Source organism: Limulus polyphemus, unplaced genomic scaffold (assembly GCF_000517525.1).
Source record: "Limulus polyphemus unplaced genomic scaffold, Limulus_polyphemus-2.1.2 Scaffold1738, whole genome shotgun sequence".
In the NCBI taxonomy this organism is placed as follows: domain Eukaryota; kingdom Metazoa; phylum Arthropoda; class Merostomata; order Xiphosura; family Limulidae; genus Limulus; species Limulus polyphemus.
In genome coordinates this window covers 41,263-62,170 of record NW_013667348.1, presented here as the reverse complement: position 1 = coordinate 62,170, position 20,908 = coordinate 41,263, and the positions used below count along the sequence as shown (strand labels likewise).

At 32.5% G+C, this 20,908-nt stretch overlaps 1 protein-coding gene across 2 annotated transcripts in view; it reads left to right on the top strand.

Annotated features, from left to right (window-relative positions):
- LOC106464769 (inactive tyrosine-protein kinase transmembrane receptor ROR1-like) overlaps positions 1-16,637 on the top strand; it is a 43,003-nt gene extending 26,366 nt beyond the window's left edge. Inside the window, exons 1-4 of one of the 2 annotated variants that reach the window (XM_022392568.1) lie at positions 6,173-6,490; positions 6,866-7,332; positions 10,012-10,245; positions 14,027-16,637. In XM_022392568.1, coding sequence (XP_022248276.1) covers positions 6,402-6,490; positions 6,866-7,332; positions 10,012-10,245; positions 14,027-15,387 — 2,151 coding nt within the window. In that variant the 5' untranslated portion in view covers positions 6,173-6,401 and the 3' untranslated portion in view covers positions 15,388-16,637. Of the gene's footprint in view, positions 1-6,172; positions 6,491-6,865; positions 7,333-10,011; positions 10,246-14,026 lie in introns of those variants that run through there. The other variant, XM_022392569.1, reaches the window with a different exon arrangement.
- The last annotated feature ends 4,271 nt before the right edge of the window (positions 16,638-20,908 follow it).

Sequence of the window (20,908 nt, the reverse complement as noted above, 5' to 3'; positions counted from 1 at the left end):
GCCAGGTGGATGAGGCACTCGACTCACAATCTGAGGTCGCGGGTTCGAATCCGCATACCACCAAACATGCTCGCCCTTTCAGCCGTGGGGGCATTATAATGTGACAGTCAATCCCACTATTCGTTGGTAAAAGAGTAGCCCAAGAGTTGGCGGTGGGTGGTGATGACTAGCTGCCCTCCCTCTAGTCTTACACTGCTAAATTAGGGACGGCTAGCGCAGATAGCCCTCGTGTAGCTTTGCGCGAAAATTCAAAAACAAACAAAACATTAAACAATTAAAAATGTGTTGCACATATATTTAACAGTTATTTCCATGGATAAGTCATGATGGTGTCGACCACAATCAACTAGTAATTCAGTGACAGCAATTTTTAAAATGATTCTAATCATCATGCATAGAGTATGTTGATTTCACATATTTATCCCACTTGTGGTCATATTGTCTTTAATTGATATGTATCATGCAAGTTAATATATTCAATTCATAGCCTAGGTGTGGACCTACACATTCATTATAAGTGTACTACTCTATGTGGGTGCAGGCATATCTACATTTTCTACCTCCTTAACTGCTAGGCATTTTTCAAATCTTCATTGTTGTATTCAGATCTGTTTTTACATGGTTCAAAAGAATACTAAGTTCCTCTCATTGTGGATACTCACAAGGTTGTTCGGATGGTAAAGACTATTATCTGTATTTTTCCTTTAGAAAAAAATCAGTTCTAGTGGCAAACCATGGGATTATAGCAATATTTTCCACCCCTTGTTAACATGAGAGTATCTCTCAATCACTTGGGTAGCACATGCACCAGAACACTATGCAGAACATAGTGTTCTGTAAACATTTAAAAAAATAAGTCATCTTTGTTTAGGGTGTTTTAATAGATACATAGAAGCATTCAATATATATATAATTATGCATACATTTTTTAATCTTGGATAAATAGAGATTCTTTGCCACTTTGAAAGAGATCTTCAGACTCACAGATTGCATGTAGAACAATGATATATAATTATTATGCTTATGAGGGAGCACAAATAAAGCTCTGTCTTCATTCACCCATCCAAGCCCTTGTGTGTGTACTTATCTTTGATTATGTAATTTGTAATAAACATTTTCATTGTTTGCAAACCTGTGTCCAGTCTCTTTTGCATACAAACTCCCTCAAAGGTAGAGAGCACAGTTCTGATCTGATGAATCTTTTTGGTATTTGAGGCACCTTTAAGCTAATCTAAAAGAAGTCAAGGTATGAAGGAGAAATTTGGTGCTATGACTGAACATATTGGTATTTCTGAGGTTTGTTTTCTCTAGATGAGTATCTTTTTATCAGCTTCCTTCATACTCTCATACTTTTGAATTGGAACTTTGCTAGGAAACAAACCTAGAAAGAGTCAGCCACTGGAGGTTAGTGGTTTTCAGTGAGAATAGTTGGGTCTAGCAAGAGCATTCTCGTAAATGTCAGACTTTTGCTTATTTTGCAAAGGACACTCATGCACATCTTTCTGTGGCCACTGCCCAGAATGACCAAGGATGTTTTTCAGTGCATTGGAGATACAGTCGACTGAAGATCAGTGTGGTGGTAGGTAGCCAGGTGAGTCCAAGACTGAATGATGAGGACTCTATAGAACTCCCAGGCAAGCACTGGCCAGAGTAAAACCATTCTTATTCTGATTAGAACCATCATTTAATTAGGAGAGAACAAGAATACTGTTGATGGATGATGTTTATCAACAACAGCCATATGACAGATGAAACAGCAAGTACAAGGTGAAAGTGGTGATCTGTGTGACAACTTTGAGCCTCTCCAAGAAGGGAGGACATGGCCAAAGCAACCAGTCACTAAGACTCCTGGAGTCTCAATGAACAATGTGGGGAGATACCTTAGGTATCTTGCCATACATGACCCAGGAGCAGAGATTTAGTGCATCGACTCCTGCCCTATCCCGACAGTCTGTAGAGCTTAGCCTGATACAAGCATCGAGTTAGAGGTTGGTAGGCTTATGCCAACATCACAGGCTCTTGTGAGAGAGGTGAAACATATCTCACCTGCAACCTTCAAGAGAACAGTGAAGCAAGACTTGGACCATTTCATCAGGCAAGTCAGTATTTGGAATGGTTAGAATAGCCATGGATACTGTGAAACACCTGAGTGAGATGTAACTTCGGGATTCAGACACAATCACTACTGAGCTTGATAATGCTTTAACCCACTGGAAAATCTACCTGCCCATCAAAATGAGTGCAAATATTGATGGAGGAGTCCCCTAACAGCACAGGTGCTTAAGCAGATGATCTGTGCTGGCTGCATATAAAAACCTACTGCAGCTCACAAAGATATCCTTGTGGACAAGGTGACACAGGAATTACCAAGCAAATCGGTGCAGAACCACTTGGGAGTAAGAAATAATTACTCGGTTAGACAGTAGCTGTCACAAAGATGTTTGAAGTATTAAACTCAAACAAATCAGAAGAATGGATAAAGTCCACAGCAGCAGTTGCCATGGCTGTGCCTAAGCTGGACCATTTTGCTCAAGTGTATATTTCATGTTGAGCTCGGGTTCCATCGAGGAAAACCCAATCACCAAAACACGTCTGCATTGCAGCATAGAAATACTGAACTTGTCATGATGCTTGTGTCACAACTAATGCTAGTGATGCCCCTAACTAGACATTGCTCTGGAAAGAAGAAACAAACCACATGCTTCATGTGTGGACAGCAGGGTCACTATTGGTTGATCAGCAATAGTAAGTAAAACATCCAGTTTTGCCTGACTGCATAGTAATTGTAAGAGTACTAGTAACTAGCTGTAGTTGATGTCACTTTCGTTCCAGAAAACTAACTGTGATCAAGCCTGGGTTGGACATCTTGATCTCTAGCATTAGTAAGCTGGTGAAGGAGCACAAATAAAACTCTCTATTCATTCTACTATACAAACACTTGTATTGATTGTATTCTTTGTTATAAAGATTGTGATTGTTTGCAAACTTGTGTCGAGTCTCTTTATTTTGTGTAAAGACTCAGTCGAACGTAGAGAGATACTTGATCTGTGATGCAATGTCTTATGACACCTATTTTTGTAGTTATTGCAGGCTACTCGGAGGGAAATCAGAAAAATACTATAATTACAATGCCTCTGTAGTATATCAGTAGCTATTTACATATTATGATTTCATAGGCAGTTTTAAATTTCTAGTCTATTTATTATTCAAAATACTAATTGTTACAACAATAGCTTCATTTGGCTCCATTTTATGAAGTGTCAAACTTTATACAATGAAACTGTTAGAAAATAATACCAACTCAATTTTTAGTTAGGTTGACCCTTATGACCGCATGAAGTCCTTATTAGTCCAATCTTTAGCTTCGTTTGCGAAGACTATTTCACATGTATGGTTATGATGTCTGATCAAAACAACAGTGATTGTAGAAAACATAAAAAGCATGTAAGTGTAACCTAATATTTTGTCAATTGAGGGGGAAAATAGCTTTTTCTAAATATCTAGTGTTTAAATAAGAAATTATTTTGATATTATTTAGAAGATTTAGGTATGGACATCATATATGTTATGAAAAATGGTGACACACAAAGATTAGAGGGTGGTAGAAGAAGAAAAAAAGTTTACAAATATATTCACCTTCGTGTACCAAAACTCGATGAGAAGATTGTTTCATGAAAATTTAAAATATATGAAATTTTAGTGTGTTTCAAATATACATATTGAATTAAATCTCTCTGAAGCTTCGGTATTTATTAACTACAATAAACATCATTATCAGTTTCTGTGACACCAAACATGCTCGCCTTTTCAGCCGTGGGGGGGGGGGGACGTTATAATATAACGGTCAATCCCACTCTTCGTTGGTAAAAGAGTTGGCGGTGGGTGGTGATGACTAACTGCCTTCCCTCTAGTCTTACACTGCTAAATTAAGGACGGCTAGTGCAGATAGCCCTCGTGTAGCTTTGCGCGAAAATTTAAAACAAACAAACAAACAAGAGTACTCGATATGAATACAACTACGTTAGCAAGAAATAAACACATTGTTCAAGAATGTAAAACACATACATAGGGATTATGCAAATTGTACAGAACATATACGAATGATTGTATTACAACACAAGTATCACATAATCATGAATAGTATCCTATAAATTGTTACAGAAGTGTATGTCAACACTTCGAAGTTATGCATATGCTCCTTTTTTATGCGTATAGATACATCGAATCTCAACATATAAGTCTGCAGGCCTTGCGTTATTTTTTATATGTTATTAATCCAAGATTTGTGGTTTCCACTATTTATAATTTTGTTTTTTCAGAGCTGTAAATGTATTATGTTTAATATATGGTATCTGATGACATATTAAACAAGCCTGCGAATTTAAACTTCGTAAAAGTTGTTTTAATTTTAATAACATATTTTTCATAATTCAGCTACGCAGATTTCGCAAATAATATTTATTTTTTTCTATAACTTAGGAATTTTTGACAAATCGGGAAGAAAAAATTCTAACTTAAATCAAATTATTATTCCGTTTACCACAATGAACATTTTGTATTATTACGTTTGTTAACAAAAATACAAACAAACTGAAGAAAAAGGAAGAACATTGATGTCCAACGAATATGCATCCTCATTCATCCAGATTTTTTTTAGTCTTAAAACTACGTGTTGTGGTATTTCTTTTATGTATTGCGTTATGTGAAAAATCTGAAGAAAAATTGATATCGTTTTCTGATTCAGCGTCCAGGAATTACTGTAGAACATATAAAAATATCAAGACATTAAAACCATCGCAGGCTTGTGTTATCGGAAATTGACACTTTATAAAATACAAGTCTATGGTGTCCTCTACTTGTCAGAATGTAAACTTTTGAAAATTATCTGCAGGATTAGTTCATCAAAAATTTTTCAGATGTAGATAATTCTTCTATGAGTTTTTCTGTTTAACATTTCAGTATAAAAATATTATGAAAATTTACACAAACATATCACTTCCTCGTTTTTCATTTTCTTTTTTTTTTTTAATTTCAGTCATAAGTATTATTTTTATTTAACGTATTATAAAATATTGCCACATCAAGGTGAAGTGTGTGTAACTGTGGGTAGACTTGGTTGGACTAATAGTGAGTCATCTTAACTCTTTGACTGTTAATTGGTGCATTGATATTCAATCCATATTTGCAGCCCCCCAATAGCACAGCGGCATGTCTGCGGAATAACAAACCGGGTTTTGATATCCCTGGTGGGCAGAGTACAGATAGCCCATTGTGTATCTTTGCGCTTAACTTCAAACAACAACCATATTTGCTGCCAAAATGCCCTTACTATTTGTTTATAGCGCTTTTGATTTCAAATCAGTAAACATGATTTTTCACAAAAAAATATCTCATTTGCAATTCAAATTTTATCAGAACTAAAAAATGTCAAGAGTTAATTCTGATTATTTTGAGGGGATATCTTAAGGATATTAATAAAGCAAAATTAATCTAAAAACTTAATTTGTCATAAAATGGTGAAAGGTGGCTGCAAAGTATTCATACAATTGTTTCTTTTATCGAAAATACTGTTATAAACTATACTTATAGTGTTGTAATTTGTTTAATTGAGATGTTAACTAGAGGATGCATGATGTTAAGAACAAAAACGTTATAGAAATATCTAGAACAAGTGTATATTATAAATACAATGTTTCGTGACACGTCAAATGGTTAGTTAAAATGTGCATTAATGAGAACAATGTTTTTACTCCTATCTTAGTATACCAAAAACAGTTCATCTGATTTGGCTAAGGAATAGGTAGAACAAAAAGAACGTACTAAAGTAAAGTTTATCGCAAGAACGTCGTTCCTTCATACATTCCTCTTATTGGAAAATTTTAATAATAATTAGGGTTTCGGAGTATATATTTTTACACATTACAGAGAAACGTCCCCCAAGAAACAATATTTTATTATCTACACAATATATAAGCAATGGAATAGAAGATACTGGTTTTTAAGAACTACAAATGTTACTAGATGGCACTGCGATACAATGTTTTAATATGTAACACAGTTTTCAAACTTGAATTATATTTATGATGCGCTATCCGCAATCTATCGTTTTGTAGAATTTTCAAATCTTAGATTGTATGACATTTTGAAAGAACTGTGAAAATTCTAACTGATAATGAAAAACTCGGCATTAAATTTTGGTTGAAAATTATATAAAAAACGATCAATGGAGTATGCTAGATTCATACACGTGTTTCCGGTTTATCATCGTGCCACCTTTGACATCAGTTGCCAGAGCAACGACCTCCTACTAAGTTCACCACCCTTAGTGGGGACAGATGGCAGTAGCATACATAAGGCTTTGTAGTAACCCCCTAACCACCCATTGACATTTATTCTTCATCATGGCGTGTACCGTAGCATTTCTCGTTTCTCTCTTTGTGGCAATGGTTACGCCTATTGAATCCAACCAAACATCAGAAACAGATCACAGGTTTGTGTTTTCTCTTCTGTGTAATAAATGTAAATCTTAAATTAATATTAACTTCAACATTTGTGAGATTTAGAAATGTATGTTTTTAGATATGGTTCATGTAACAGAAAAAAAAATATAGTTACTAAGTTAGGAAAGGAAATTTTTTATAAGCTTTTTGAAATTGATTATTATTATATATTCAGAAATTATTTAAATATTACAAGTTCATTATAGGACTTTTATATACCTCATTATCACTATCAGTAATTATGTTGTTAACCTGAAACATCTACAAAATGTGTAAAGTGTAGTAAATATCAGGTTAATATTGTTTTAGACCAGGTCTATCTGTTTGTTTATTCACTGGATACTTTTGTTTTATTTATGCGACAGTTTGCCTCATCTTGATGATAAGGATGACAAAAGTAATGAAGGAATGTGCCAAGTATACCGTAGTGCTACATGTTCAAAGTTCCTTGCGAACAAAACGGTTTTTGTGAGTTCAATTCACAGTCAGGGAATAATGGAAGAAAAATTAGCAGCAGCGTTTTCAGTGATTGCTTCTTCACAAGATGTTTCTTTAGAGTGTCACAAGTATGCTATTCCTTCACTTTGCTACTATGCTTTTCCACCATGTGTTGAGAACTCGTCTGTTTCTAAGCCACGTCAGGTTTGTCGAGATGAATGTGAGGTGCTAGAAAACAGCATTTGTCGACTAGAGTATTCTATTGCCAAACGCCATCCACTGATTGGCCAAAAGAAGATTCTCCCAGCATGTGAGGACCTGCCTCCATTTGGTTCTGAAGCAAGCCAAACTTGTTTGAGACTTGGAGTTCCTAATTCCATTCAAAAAAATGAACGTAAGTATATATATACATATACTCAACTTAATTATCAATATAAGTTGTAGCCTCATTTTTATATAAATTTGGTTCACCAAAAGGATAATTTTATTGACATTTTCCTATGTAATGATCAGTGATTCCTATAAAGGTGAACGCCTAATAAGATATTCTTTGTTATATAAATAACAATGTGTTCTGTAATATTGTACCTATGTTTTTAAATTCTGGTGTTATAATTAAAAAACACAGATACAGTAGGATGACGAAGTTCTGAAGTATTAAAAGTTCACTACATGGAACTTTCATATCTTAAATGCTTTTACCAATTGTATATTTCGGAGAAAGTTGAGAGTATCCTTTTCACATTTATGAAGACTTTTTTTTTTTCCTTATAAATTTTTATTTTTCTGTAAGATCAATTAAAGTCATTTTGTTGGCTTGGGCTAAACACTATTGAAACATCATATTTGTTGCATGAGAAAAAGTTTTTTATTTGATTTGTAGCAGGGCAAAAAAATTTAGTAATTTCAGCACACTGTTCAATTTGTAGAATCTTATAAAGAATGCTTTGATCACATCACTGTGATGTAACATTTTTCATAGTCATTCATTAGTAAAAATTATGTGATCATTCCCATGACTGAATGAGCTCTAAAATTTCTGAAATTTATAATTTTATTTTATAATTAATGATATATAATGACATATCCTTAAGTTTAAGAGAGATCAACTAACATCTGATAATCAGGATAGCTGTTCTTGTAAGCAGTGTCAATTGTAGTAATTTGTTATTGAGAATTAAGTTTAAGTTATACATTATTGGACATCAAGGCATAGCTTGCATACAAATTGACCAATATAGTATACCAGATGTTCAAAATGTGCAATTCTACCAAAAACTTCCATTTGAACTTTGAATATATATATATTTTTTTGGTCTCTGGAACTGTAACTTGTTTAAAACATGTAAGTGAAGAATACATCTAAATGTTAAATGTAGAATAATTTTTAAAAATTGCAGGGATCAATGCTTTGAATTTGAGTAAAGTGTTTACAAAGATGAATCACAAAATGTGGCACCTTGTTAGTAATTCCCTAGATCTGTTGGTTTTGAAGTTAACAGGTGTATAATTAAATAATGATTTAATATGCATAATTTCTAATTATTACATTAAGATTAAGCTTATTTATTCCAAAAAAGGAAAGAATTTTAAGACACCAGGGTGTTAAGAACATTTTTAAATTGTGTATGTTTGTTGCAGATTTAGTAACTTCTGATCTGAATAAGTTATCTTTCTAGAGCAAAACTAAAAATCAACCAGTTAATCAATATAGCTAATTAAATGTACTTTTCCTACATTTTTAACTGAGAGAGATTAAAATGCATCATTTCATTAGTTGGGTACCACTGCTGCTAATGATATTTTTGGCTGTAAACCCAATAATATCTTGCATGGTTGGTGAACCCAGGAGGTTTAGGTTATTAAATACATATATTAAGAAAACAATGCAAAACAATCTGTAATTAAACTATATAATATTAAACAATAAAATGTACAAAGTAATAAAATTATATAAACAGTCTAATCAATACTGTTGATGAAAGTAACAATAAAGAAATATTATAGTATACTTTTGAACACAGAAACACTAGCTGTTGGCTTGAAGTTGAACTACTGTCACAGAATTAGTTTTCTTTGAAAAATATAACATCAGTATAACATGCTGAATTTTTCTAAAATCTCCCTAATGTATCTTTCGATCAAAGAAAACCCATAAACAACCTTTATGGTAACTTTAGAGTGACATCTGTGACAAATTTACATTGACACATGTTCATGCTTACACAGTGTCGAGTGTAGATTGAAAGAATACCTGAATTTTCTATGAAAATATAACAGTGTTAAATGTAATACAAAGTAAACAATTCTTCAAACTTACAATGAAGTGCACCTAACGCTACTACTCTCACTTTAACTTCTGTCACTTAACAAACACACAAAGCAGGCAACAAGAAGTAGTAAAGAATGTTAAATCCTCTCTTTGAGATAAAATGGAAACATTAAAAGCCTCTAGAGAGTTCAATAATAATAATGACAGAAATAAATATTACATCTCCCATTAATATAGAAAAGACAGTAATTAGCAAATATTAGTGCAACTAAACCTAATGATGTAATGACATACTATATACTGAATTGTTATATAACCGATATTAATTATATATAATAAGAGCTTAAGTTAATGGGGGATAAAACAGTGGTGGTCAATATACTAAAACTGTTCATTCTTAACTAAAAAATTTCCAAAGGAATTAAAATCTAGACAAGAAAGTTTTAAAATGGCTTATTACCAGCTTTGACATTCCACAAAAAGTTTAATTACAGTTATTACATACTTGTATTTTCAACATTCTGCAAGGACAAAGCTTTGGACACAAGTTTTACACCTTAAATTATGAAGGTAAATCCAGTAGTGACCCACAATGTTGGACATAAGAGTTTCTAGATATTTTGTTTTCCTAACAAGTGTATTTTTCAGCTACTTAATATTAGATGATTTGTTTAGGGCAGATAGTAATTAGTTGTTTTGATGTAATATTATTGTAGAATTAGATAAAAGTATGACTTTTGTTCCCAGTAGCTTTATGCTACATCAAAGATACATCACCCAAAGTTATTGTTTTTCTTTCAGAGCAGACCTGTTATGTGGGAACAGGAGAAGACTACAGAGGGGTAATGTCTCACACCATATCTGGTCACGAGTGTCAACACTGGAGTCATCAGATCTTCTACCATACCTCTGACTACCCGGAACTGATTGGTGGTCACAACTTCTGCCGTAACCCAGGTGGAATGGAGAGCCAGCCGTGGTGTTTTGTTGCAGACCAACAGGTTCGAAAGGAGATGTGTGAAATACCCAAATGTGGTGAGTAATGAATTTATGTTGTAGTGTACTTTTTATTTTAAAAAAGTGCAGGTGAGTTGCTAGATCCTGGAAAGTTTTTTTTAACTATTATATGAAAAAGGATCATGAGCTTGATAATTAAGATAATAATTGTTGTCGGTGAGGACTTTGTAAACATTTTATAGTGCTATACATTTGACTTGCATTGAGTATCAGTCTTATGTGCTCTGACTTTCAGTAACAGGAAAAACCAAGTGAAGATAAAATCCTTTGATAACTATGTATTTAAATCACATAGGGACTTATGAAAATACTGCCATAACAAGTTCAGTTCTGAAATTTCATGTTTTTAATTGTATAGATATATCAAATTATGAGATTTTAAAAATGTAATCCAAATATGCACAAAGTTAAAACATAGAGAAATCAAAATAAATATCAAAAACCAATAAACTCATAGTGGTGTATAATTGTGTACTAGTATTCTAAAAGTGGAAGATATTTCATTTCTTCAATTATACATAACACTGTCATTAAGAATCTGCTTGTATAACAATAAATGAACAAAATTGAAATCATTATAGGGCCAGGTTAAGGTGCTTGAACCTATAATGTCCTGAACCTAACTACACATTCACTTTATGCAGCCAATTATGAGAAGTAGTTGTTCAGTAATAAAATAAAAAAAAAGCGAATAACCCAATAATATGTAAACCTAAAGATTTCAGAATAAAAATAGCAAAGAAATAATATTCAAGATATGAAAAGTAAATCAAACAAATTAAATAAATAAAAAAGGTTTACATTTCCCAACAATACATAGTCAAAACATTCCATGTTATGGTATTAACTGAAAAACTCAAATTTAATGATTATAGTGAGAACACTGTAATCAAAGTCTACAGGTTATTTTTCAATAAATATAACATTGTACTCAATAAATGTTTCTAATTCTATTCTAAAAGATATCTTCTCATGCAAAGACAGTTTTTCCCAAATTTGAACTTCTTGACCTATCACCTTAACTGACACTGTCCACATTCAAGAAAAGTTTGGATATGTTATCACGTAACTCTGTCTCCCATTCTGTTATTCATTTTCAGTTAATTTTTACAATTCTATAGTCTTAAGAACAGGTATGATCTTATTATTTTGTGTTAATTTTTAATTTTACTTTCTAATGCAAGTAAAATGGGAAAGACCAACTTCTCGGTTACTGAAAAATACTTCAGTCTACCCGTACTTGCTGAAGCTTTTCTTAAATCTATGGTGTTTTAATAAATTTTTCTTCCCATTCATAGTTACATGGCGGTGCCCTTTTCTTTGGCATCTTTCTTGTCACTTTGTATTCAAGGAAGGAGGATGAGCTGCTTTTGATTGTATGTAGTTGGAGAGTATAATTCCTCACATTTGTTTTTTTACTTTACTTTGTTTTATTTACCTTTTTATCTTGTATATTATGTCTTTGCTATTTTTATTATGAAATCTTTGGGTTTACATGTTTTCTTCTTTGATTTTATAACGGGGCAACTACTTTTCCATAATTGGCTGCAGACATTGAATATATAATTAGGTTCAAAACATTATAGGTTAAAGTACCTGAACCTGACCCTCTAATAATTCTAATTTTGATCATTTGTTGTCACAAAACAGATTCTCACCCATGTTGATGTATAATTGAAGAAATGGATTACCTTCATCAGTTTTTGATAGCACTCGGTTATACACCATTTATAGATTTTTGGCTTTTATTTTTATATCTGTGTGTATTTGGATTGCATTTTCAGATTTGATGTTTTCACCTCATTGTTTTATGGTTGCTGTCTACTTTCTCTTATACATGATGATGTAAAGTTCTTATTGTTTATGTTTATTCTTACTATATATTTATTTCAGTCACGTATTAAGTACAAAAATCATCTTAAAAAGTGCCATAGTTTCAAAGAAACAAGTGCAGTAAGATTGGGAAAATATATATTTGTCTTTATCCTCCATTTTTATGAAAATATATAAATAAAAGTTTGGGAGAATTTGCAGGATTTATGTATTACCTATATTAATAGGAATTATTTTAATAACCATTTAATTGACAAAACAGTCTGGTAATCTAATTCATGAGTTTAAAATAAAATTGTGTTTTTTCAAGATTATATGTAATAATTTAATGTTTTTCCAATAGTAGTGTGTATTCACTTCTGTAGATACTATATACATATTCTCCTTCTTGCATTTGACAAACCACATGTATTTTGACATCATTCACACGATGATAGTTACTGTTCACTTGAAATGAAAAAAGGTTTTGCATCTGCCAGAAGCCATTTCATCTCTAAAGTATGAAGACGAGTTTCTTTTTTATTTACATTTTTGAGGAATTGGTTCTAACCTATACAACAGAGGCACTCTCAGTCTACAATAGATATACACAATTCATCACAGAGGTTACTTCCAAGCAAATGTCCACCCTTCCATCATAGATACAGAGTTCACGTAATGCACAATAATGACAAGGATGTTAAGGAATGAGAGGCACACAATTTACATGATCAGGTGGAGGTGATGCATTACCAAGACTCTTTCTTCATTTGCTCTAATAGGAAACAGCAATGTTCAACATCATTTAAACAAAGATTGTTTATATTTCAGTTATGGATACATTCTAAGATTAGTCAATTGATATCTAAAACTTATAACACAGTGTTTAGGGATAACAAGGACATATTGATACATCTTGGTTGTTTCATCCTCTAAACTAAAATTATTTAAAAAAATAACTCTTAAAGCCAACCCTTATCATTCATATAGTTATCAAGCTTTCTCTTAAACTCAAATTTACTGCCTCTACAACATCTGAAGGCAACCCATTCTAGGGGCCAACCACCCTGTTAAAAAAATAAAATTGTCTTAGCTGAAGATGATTTCTACCTTGCAAGAATTTATGTTTATGTCCCCTCATCCTATTATTCCCACCATTAAGTATGAAAAAATATGATACATCAACACTATCAATTCCCTTTGGAATCTTAAACACCTCAATCTGATCCCCCCTAACTCTTATTTTTTCAAGAGAAAACATTTCAGATCTTAATCTCTCCTCATATGACAAACCCTCCATTCTAGTAACCCTCCTCTGAACCCTTTCCAACAATTCAATGTCCTTCCTAAGGTAAGGAGCCCAAGACTGAACACAATACTCCAAATGTAGCCTATACAGAAAGATTAAAAAGAATATGAAAGTTGCTGACTGAAACTTAAAATGTTTGAATTTTTAGATGCTTATACCAAATAATTCAAACAGAAAAAGGCTAAATCTTATAAAATGTGCCATTAACAATTAGATTTGATAGTAGTGCTATTTCCACTAAAAAGGTGTTGAAATTTTGCATATCGTAACAAATACTGGTGATTTCAGTGACCTTTTTCTCCTAATCAAATTTAAAGCGGTATCCAGAAAACTATATGACATGTATAAAATACAACTGTGAACCATTAAGTACTATAGTATTTTTGTTTGGCCACAAGGAAATATAACTGTTTGTTTTTGAGAAGTATATTGTTTCATGTCTGTATATTATTTCTACAGTATTAGTTTGCAAGGAAACTTCTTTACTACTCTTTTTTTGTATTAACAGTAAATGTGGTGGTAAAAATGCTGAACTCTTAACTTTGTGTTAGGTTTACTTTAATGGAACAGCTTTTACAGAAGAAAATGTAAGTCTAAAAGAAAATTAATTTTAGCTGTTGTGAATGCTTGATTAATATTAACTTATTTTTTTTATTCTTTTTCATATTTACTTTTCAGTGGATTATCTGTGGTTGTACATTCTTCTTCCAAGCATTGTCTTAGTAGCACTTATTGGATTGTTGCTTGGAATTTGGTGTATGAGGCAAAGAACAAAGTCTAATCCATCAGTTATCAAGCCACCAAAGACTGTTGCTAGACCTTTGAGTCAGCAGGTGGAGATGAATGCATTGTTACCAAGAGCACAGACTAGAGCAACTGAATTTCCTATCTCTGCCATACAGTTTCTTCAAGATATAGGAGAAGGAGCATTTGGTAAAGTTTATCATGGAGAATTGATGGGTATACATGGAGCTGGGAGTGTTACACCTGTTGCTATCAAAACTTTGAAAGAAAATGCCACACTGAAAACTAGACAGGACTTCTTAAGAGAAGCAAACCTGATGTCAGATTTACACCATCCTAATATTGTATGCTTACTGGGGGTTTGCACAAGAGATGAACCTTTCTGTATGTTGTTTGAATTTATGTCCCAGGGAGATCTTCATGAGTATTTAATCTTGCATTCTCCTCAGCCAGATGTTGGATGCAATGAGGATGAAACATGTAATATTCTGGAATTATCAGACTTCCTTCATATTACACGGCAGATTGCAGGTGGAATGGAATATCTTGCTGAGAATCATTATGTTCACCGTGACCTGGCAGCTAGGAACTGTTTAGTCGGAGACGGCCTAGTGGTAAAAATTTCTGATTTTGGCCTTTCTCGGGACATATACTCTTCTGATTATTACAGAGTTCAGTCTAAATCTTTGTTGCCTGTCAGATGGATGCCTCCAGAATCCATTTTATATGGAAAGTTTACTTCAGAAAGTGATGTATGGTCATTTGGAGTGGTTTTGTGGGAAACCTTTAGCTTTGGGCTGCAGCCTTTCTATGGTTATAATAACCAGGAAGTAATTGACATGATTAGGTCAAGACAGCTCCTCTCATGTCCAGAAGACTGCCCTCCCCATATTTATGCAATGATGGTAGAGTGTTGGCATGAAAACCCTTTTCGTAGACCTTCTTTTAAAGAGCTACATGCCCGCTTATGCTCCTGGCAAGCCATGCACACACAGGCCTTGAGTGTAACGCATTCAGGAAAAAAGCATAATGATAATCATCATGGCTGCTCAGGAATGAATAGTAATACTGCTTCAACAAATCTGAGTAGCACTATAGCAAGACCCTTTGATCCCCCTCCAAACTTTCAGAGAGCTATTCCAAGCCAGAAGGTACCCTGTGGTTCTTCTTCAGAATGTTTTTCAGTTTTACAAACAACAGGATCAGATACACCAATTCTGAAGGCAGTAGATTCTGCAGTTCAGCATAATCCTCATAAAGCCACAGTAGCTCCTGAGAAAGTGACCAATGTGTAATGTAATTTCCATTATTTTGTCGATTACTGTACATTTTGCTGGTCACGATGCCAATTCTCAGTAAAAGAACAACAAATTAGGGTGTGTCTGCTCGATGGTACTATATATATTTAAATAATTGGTGCCTTACAAGTTTTCATTTATTTTATATATATACCATAGTACTTTTTAAATTCATTGAAAAGTGAAACATTAATATCAATGAAATGTTTAAGATTCAGAATTATCAGATTAAATTGTGCAAAATATATTTTGTCAGAAAAGCTCTAATTCACATACTTAGAGATGATTCATCCATCTAAATTTTTTTGCTAAACAAAAATATTTGAGAAAAGTGTGAAATTCATTTCTATTAAAGAAAGAAAAATTAAATATATCAAAAAATTAAGTGACTAGTATTTTAAAAATTGTTTAAAATAGTTTGAATGATCTTAAACATGTTCCTGGATTTCTGGAATATTACGTTTTAAGACAAGATTATATATTTCATGTTATTGTTGCATACTTAATTCATTAGGTTTAAATTGAAATTATATGTAAAAAAGTTTTCATCACCAGCTTTAATGTTAAAATTACATAGCTAGTTTGGGGTTTTCTCACTTTGGTTCACTGTAAATGAATGTTTTCTTTGTTTTCATCACCAGCTTTAATGTTAAAATTACACAGCTAGTTTGGGGTTTTCTCACTTTGGTTCACTGTACATGAATGTTTTTTTTGCATTAATATTGTATTGTCATGCTATCTGTAAGATCTGAGACAGTTATAAATGAGCTAAGAAAATGTAGTCATTTTATTAAGGTCTCTCTACTGCTACTTTTCTTGCAGAATCTCTAGTTTTAAATCTTATTTGACATATCACACTGGACTTGAAATAATAGAGAATGTCAGAATGTAGAATTTTAGTGGTTCCTGTTAATTTGGTAAGTAGTAAAATTATTTTTATTACTTTAGGTCTATTCACCACGTCTCCCAGAATATGTCTGAACTCTAACTTTTTTTATTTCTCTGTTAGAAAATGTAAAATAAAAATTAACATTTTATAATGTACATTAAATGATTTATAAGTTAATAAATATGTTTTTTCTTATAAAAACACCTTTTGTTGGTGATAACTTACTGCTAGTTGGCCTCCATATATTTGTTAGTTCTGTAGCTTATTATAAAATAGGAAAACTGTGAAATTGATACCAATATGTACACATAGTATCAAATAATAATTCTTTTTTATTTTAAAAAATACTAATTTTTAAACCTTGAATATAATATTAATGTAAATACAGTTGGAGTTAACATTTTGTTTTGTAATATTTTAGAAATCATTTTAAAAATTAATAGAATTAATAATTTTAGAAATATCCACAATATTCATTTATGAACATTATTACCTTTATAGTAAAAATATAACTAATTTTAAGGCTGTTTTGCAGTATTTTCTATAAAATTTCAGAAAATTCTTTTAGCTTTAGTGTGTGCCATTTCAAATTCAGAAAGTATATAGCCTTTTCTGTTTTACACATCAAAAACAAAAAGATCAATAAAACTGAAATTTGAAAGTTTAAATTTTTGTATATAATTGCTTAATACATTTGCTAAAGACTATATGTTTATTGTTCTTTCTTTACTGGATAGTTTACTTCAAGAAGTAAATATAAGTAGATATATTTGGCAAATTATGAGTAAAACCCACCACACTTCAGTTATGTTAGTATGTTCAAGAAGAATCAAGTTGCTAATTATACTGGCTGTTGTAGTGACTTTACTATTTCATTAAAATGAATTATGATAGCACTATAATAACTTCATCTATTGTGTTTGTAGCACAGCAACAGTGCTGGGATATATTTATTATAAACAGTTTTTAATTGTTCACAATAATGTATTTGTAATTTATCATCAGTACATTCTGATAAGATAACTTGCAGTTAGGGATAAAGTATTACATGTTATTTTTTGAAATCTGAGATTTTTGTTGACTAGTAAAGTTAGTTATGGGCAAGGTGGTTTTTAGTGTAGAAAGTCTCCCCTAGCATACACTTATGGAAATGTTTTATATAACCTGAAGGTACGTATTCTTCCATGACTAAGAACCAGAGATTAATCTAATTGTTTACCAAAAATGAATGTATTATCAATTTACATTTTTAGGTTGCGTTTTGTCTGTAATTTTATTTATAAACATAAGCTCATTTACATTAAATTTACATATCCCATCATTTATGTTGAAATAAAATTTAATAACTTGAGATAGCTAAAAGTGCATCATTTAGTTTCCAAAGAAAAAATAATTAGGCTTGTAAATAACACATTTTCTCAGTGAAGAAAACACTGGTATCCAGAGTAAATTTCTTGAATTTTCTGATGAAAATGTTTGAGAAAAATTCATTTAAAGGTTTCCTTGTGCAGTTATGTATGTATATCTAGAGAGAAACTGTAAAAAAAATGTTATCTGAATCAGTAGAACAAAGGGAAGAAGTGAATATTAATTGTAATGACCCAAAATAGGTGAAAAGTACTTAAATTTGAAACTAAAACTATTCAGTTTGCACAACCTTTGAGGTTAATACTGCTTACTGAGCTACTAGGTCTTCAATTCTTTAACAGATAGTTTTACACCTGGATCACTGTGAAAACATTTCCATTATATTACAACACAGAAATTCCACTTATGAATTAAACAGTGCATGTGTATGTACATATGCATGCACACACTGCATTGAGCAAATGACTTGTTTTAAAATTTCCCTTTTCATCTATGCAATTGTAAAAGTAGACCTGTGTTAAAACCATAAAAATATTTACTGTAGCAGAGGATTTATAAAAGAAAAATACGTTTAAGTCATTTTGTTAATGTAGTTACATTTTTTGGTAGAACAGAAACTTTTAAAAATATTATAAAATGGTGTCAATTAGTATAAATTAAGTGTTCAGGTTTTGGTAAAATATCTTTACTACTTAAGAATGATCTTGAGAAATTCTAAACATCAACAAAATTTTGGTATACTTTAAAAAGAAGAAAACAATAGTTTTTTGTGATCTAAATGTTCTAGGGACTTTTTTGAGGCAGTTATGAATAAAATTTAATTTGTCATTCTTATGAGCAACTTGATCCTCAGACTGTGACAAATTGCTTGAAGGTATATATATACATGGTGGAGAAAAACTGATTATACATATGTTTCATGAAGAACACAGTTTAATCTCTAACGTCATATCATGAAATAAATATTAATTCAGTTTATTTTAATTGTTTTTGTAGTAATTTTCTTTAGTACCAATGGTGCAATAATTTGTGCCCCACCCTATATGTAAATGAATCTTTACCCATTCAGACAAGTAAACTTCACTTGTCATGAATCTCGGAACAACTTTTACCTGTTGTGAATGTTTGAATTTGTGATCGTATGATTCTTCTCTTTTGACAGTTCATCTGCTTTAGGGTGGCATTTTTTTTTATACAATGATTTAGCATGTACTGATTTGTATTCCATTTTAAGAACTTAGGAGGGAAAGTAGAGAAGAATGTATAACATGTCAATATTATTATTTGTGAGCAGGTTATTGCTAAAACATCACAATTTTTTTAATTTACTAGTCAGACTATGTATGGCATGCCAAAGGATTTTGAGTGTTTTTAAACATTTGTTTTTTATATTTTATATGTCAATAAAATTTACACTTGATGATAGAAGTTTGAGTTCATAGTGATTAATTTACTTCATTATGCATGTATCAAAGCAGTGAATTCTGAATTATTGCTATTTTACGAGATATTACAATTAACTAAACTGGAAAAAAAGATTTAATTTGTAAGCCCATTGTAGGAGATGAAAGTTCAAGGTTCTGTAATTATAAAAGCTATTAAGCAATGATTTTAGTTATTTAGTATACATGTATACAATTTCTTCACTACAGATGTTTTCGATATGGTACATTACTTCCTCTCACATAGTTAGTTATTCTTGTTCAGTGCTGCTCTCTATATGCAAAAAACATTTATGCATCCCACAAGCCTTTTGCTTCCCCTCCATTGGAAATGACTCATTCCAATGTGTATCTCATGCGACAACCCTTCACCAATGAGAGTAACACACTCTAGTTCAGTTCTACTAAATTATCACTTCTCATTTGGCTAATGCTCATGTTTAGATGTATTGAATTTAACAGTTATACTTCAGAAGTGTTTTTTAAATTGGTTTTGATTATACAACTGACAAATTTACTTTCAGTTCCTTTTTTTTTCTACATTTGTATTTATCTTTCAAACTAATTGTTTGATTTATTATTTACCATAAGCACTTTTGCACTGGCTGCAGGTGGGGGCGACCTGTGATTATTTGCCAATATATCAATCATTATATGGGTCAACCACCATCTCCTTAAGTTGCCCCACTTTCTCACGAACAATCCAAAGCTAATTGTTCTGATGAAGATTTCAATAGCATTTTTCCACCACCGGATTTTGCCGTATCTTCCTATGCCCTACTGTGGAATCAGCTAGGCTAATATGACATTTTTAGATATTTCTCAGGTATGTGATGTTTTATCCATTTTCTTGATTTTCCATGATTCTCGTCCTCGTTTGCTGCATGATAGTCCTTGTCCTTATTTAGTTTTCCCATCCTCCCCGGATATTAGGGTAAAAGCTGAACATTTTGCTTCTCAATTGGTTGAGGGTGCCAGCATGCCTTGCCCCCTCCCCCATGGTCTATGGATCAGTTTGCTTTGGCATACCATCATGCAGATTGTCCATTTCTAGTCTCTCAGTTGTTGGGGTCTTTTGCTGGTTTGGGTGCAGTCCCTGATTTTCCTGTGCTTTTAACCCATGCCCAGTTTTCACGCCTTTGTCTTACCCTTACTTCCCTTCTATGGTATTTATCTACCATACATCTCCTTTCAGAGGTTATGCACCAAAATCCTAATCCTTCTCAGCCCTTAATCATTTCTTCTTTCAAAGGTTCCGTATCTCATCATTTTCTTTGGCGTAGATCGGCATGATGCCAACAGTAACAGTGACTATCCAGTGAGTTTTTTGGGTTATTTGGGTTCTCTCCTTTCCCCTCCTTCTCTGTCACAGATACCAATTTCCTTCCCTCTGCTTCAGGATCCCATTACTAGCCAGTGTATGTCAGAGGTGGTTCAAGACCTTCTGTCTCATTGAACCTGTGAATCATCTTTCTCCCAGTTTTTATTCCAGGCTGTTTGTTGTATCCAGTAAAACTGGAAACTGATGGCCTGTTATAGATTTGTTCTGCCTCAATCAATTTCACAATCTCTGTTTTACCATTTCTCACCCTCAGGTGGGCTTTTTCTCCAGGTTTATGGACGACCAAGATGGACATTGAGAATGCTTACTTACGTATACCGATAGCTTGGCAGTCATGACCATATCTTTGGTTTGTCCATCAAGGGGTGATTTATCAGTTTTGCACACTACCCTTTGGGCTTGCTTGTCATCCTCATACTCTCAGGATGCGTTTTCATTATTGATGACTGGCTACTGTTAGCTCATTCCAAACAGGAG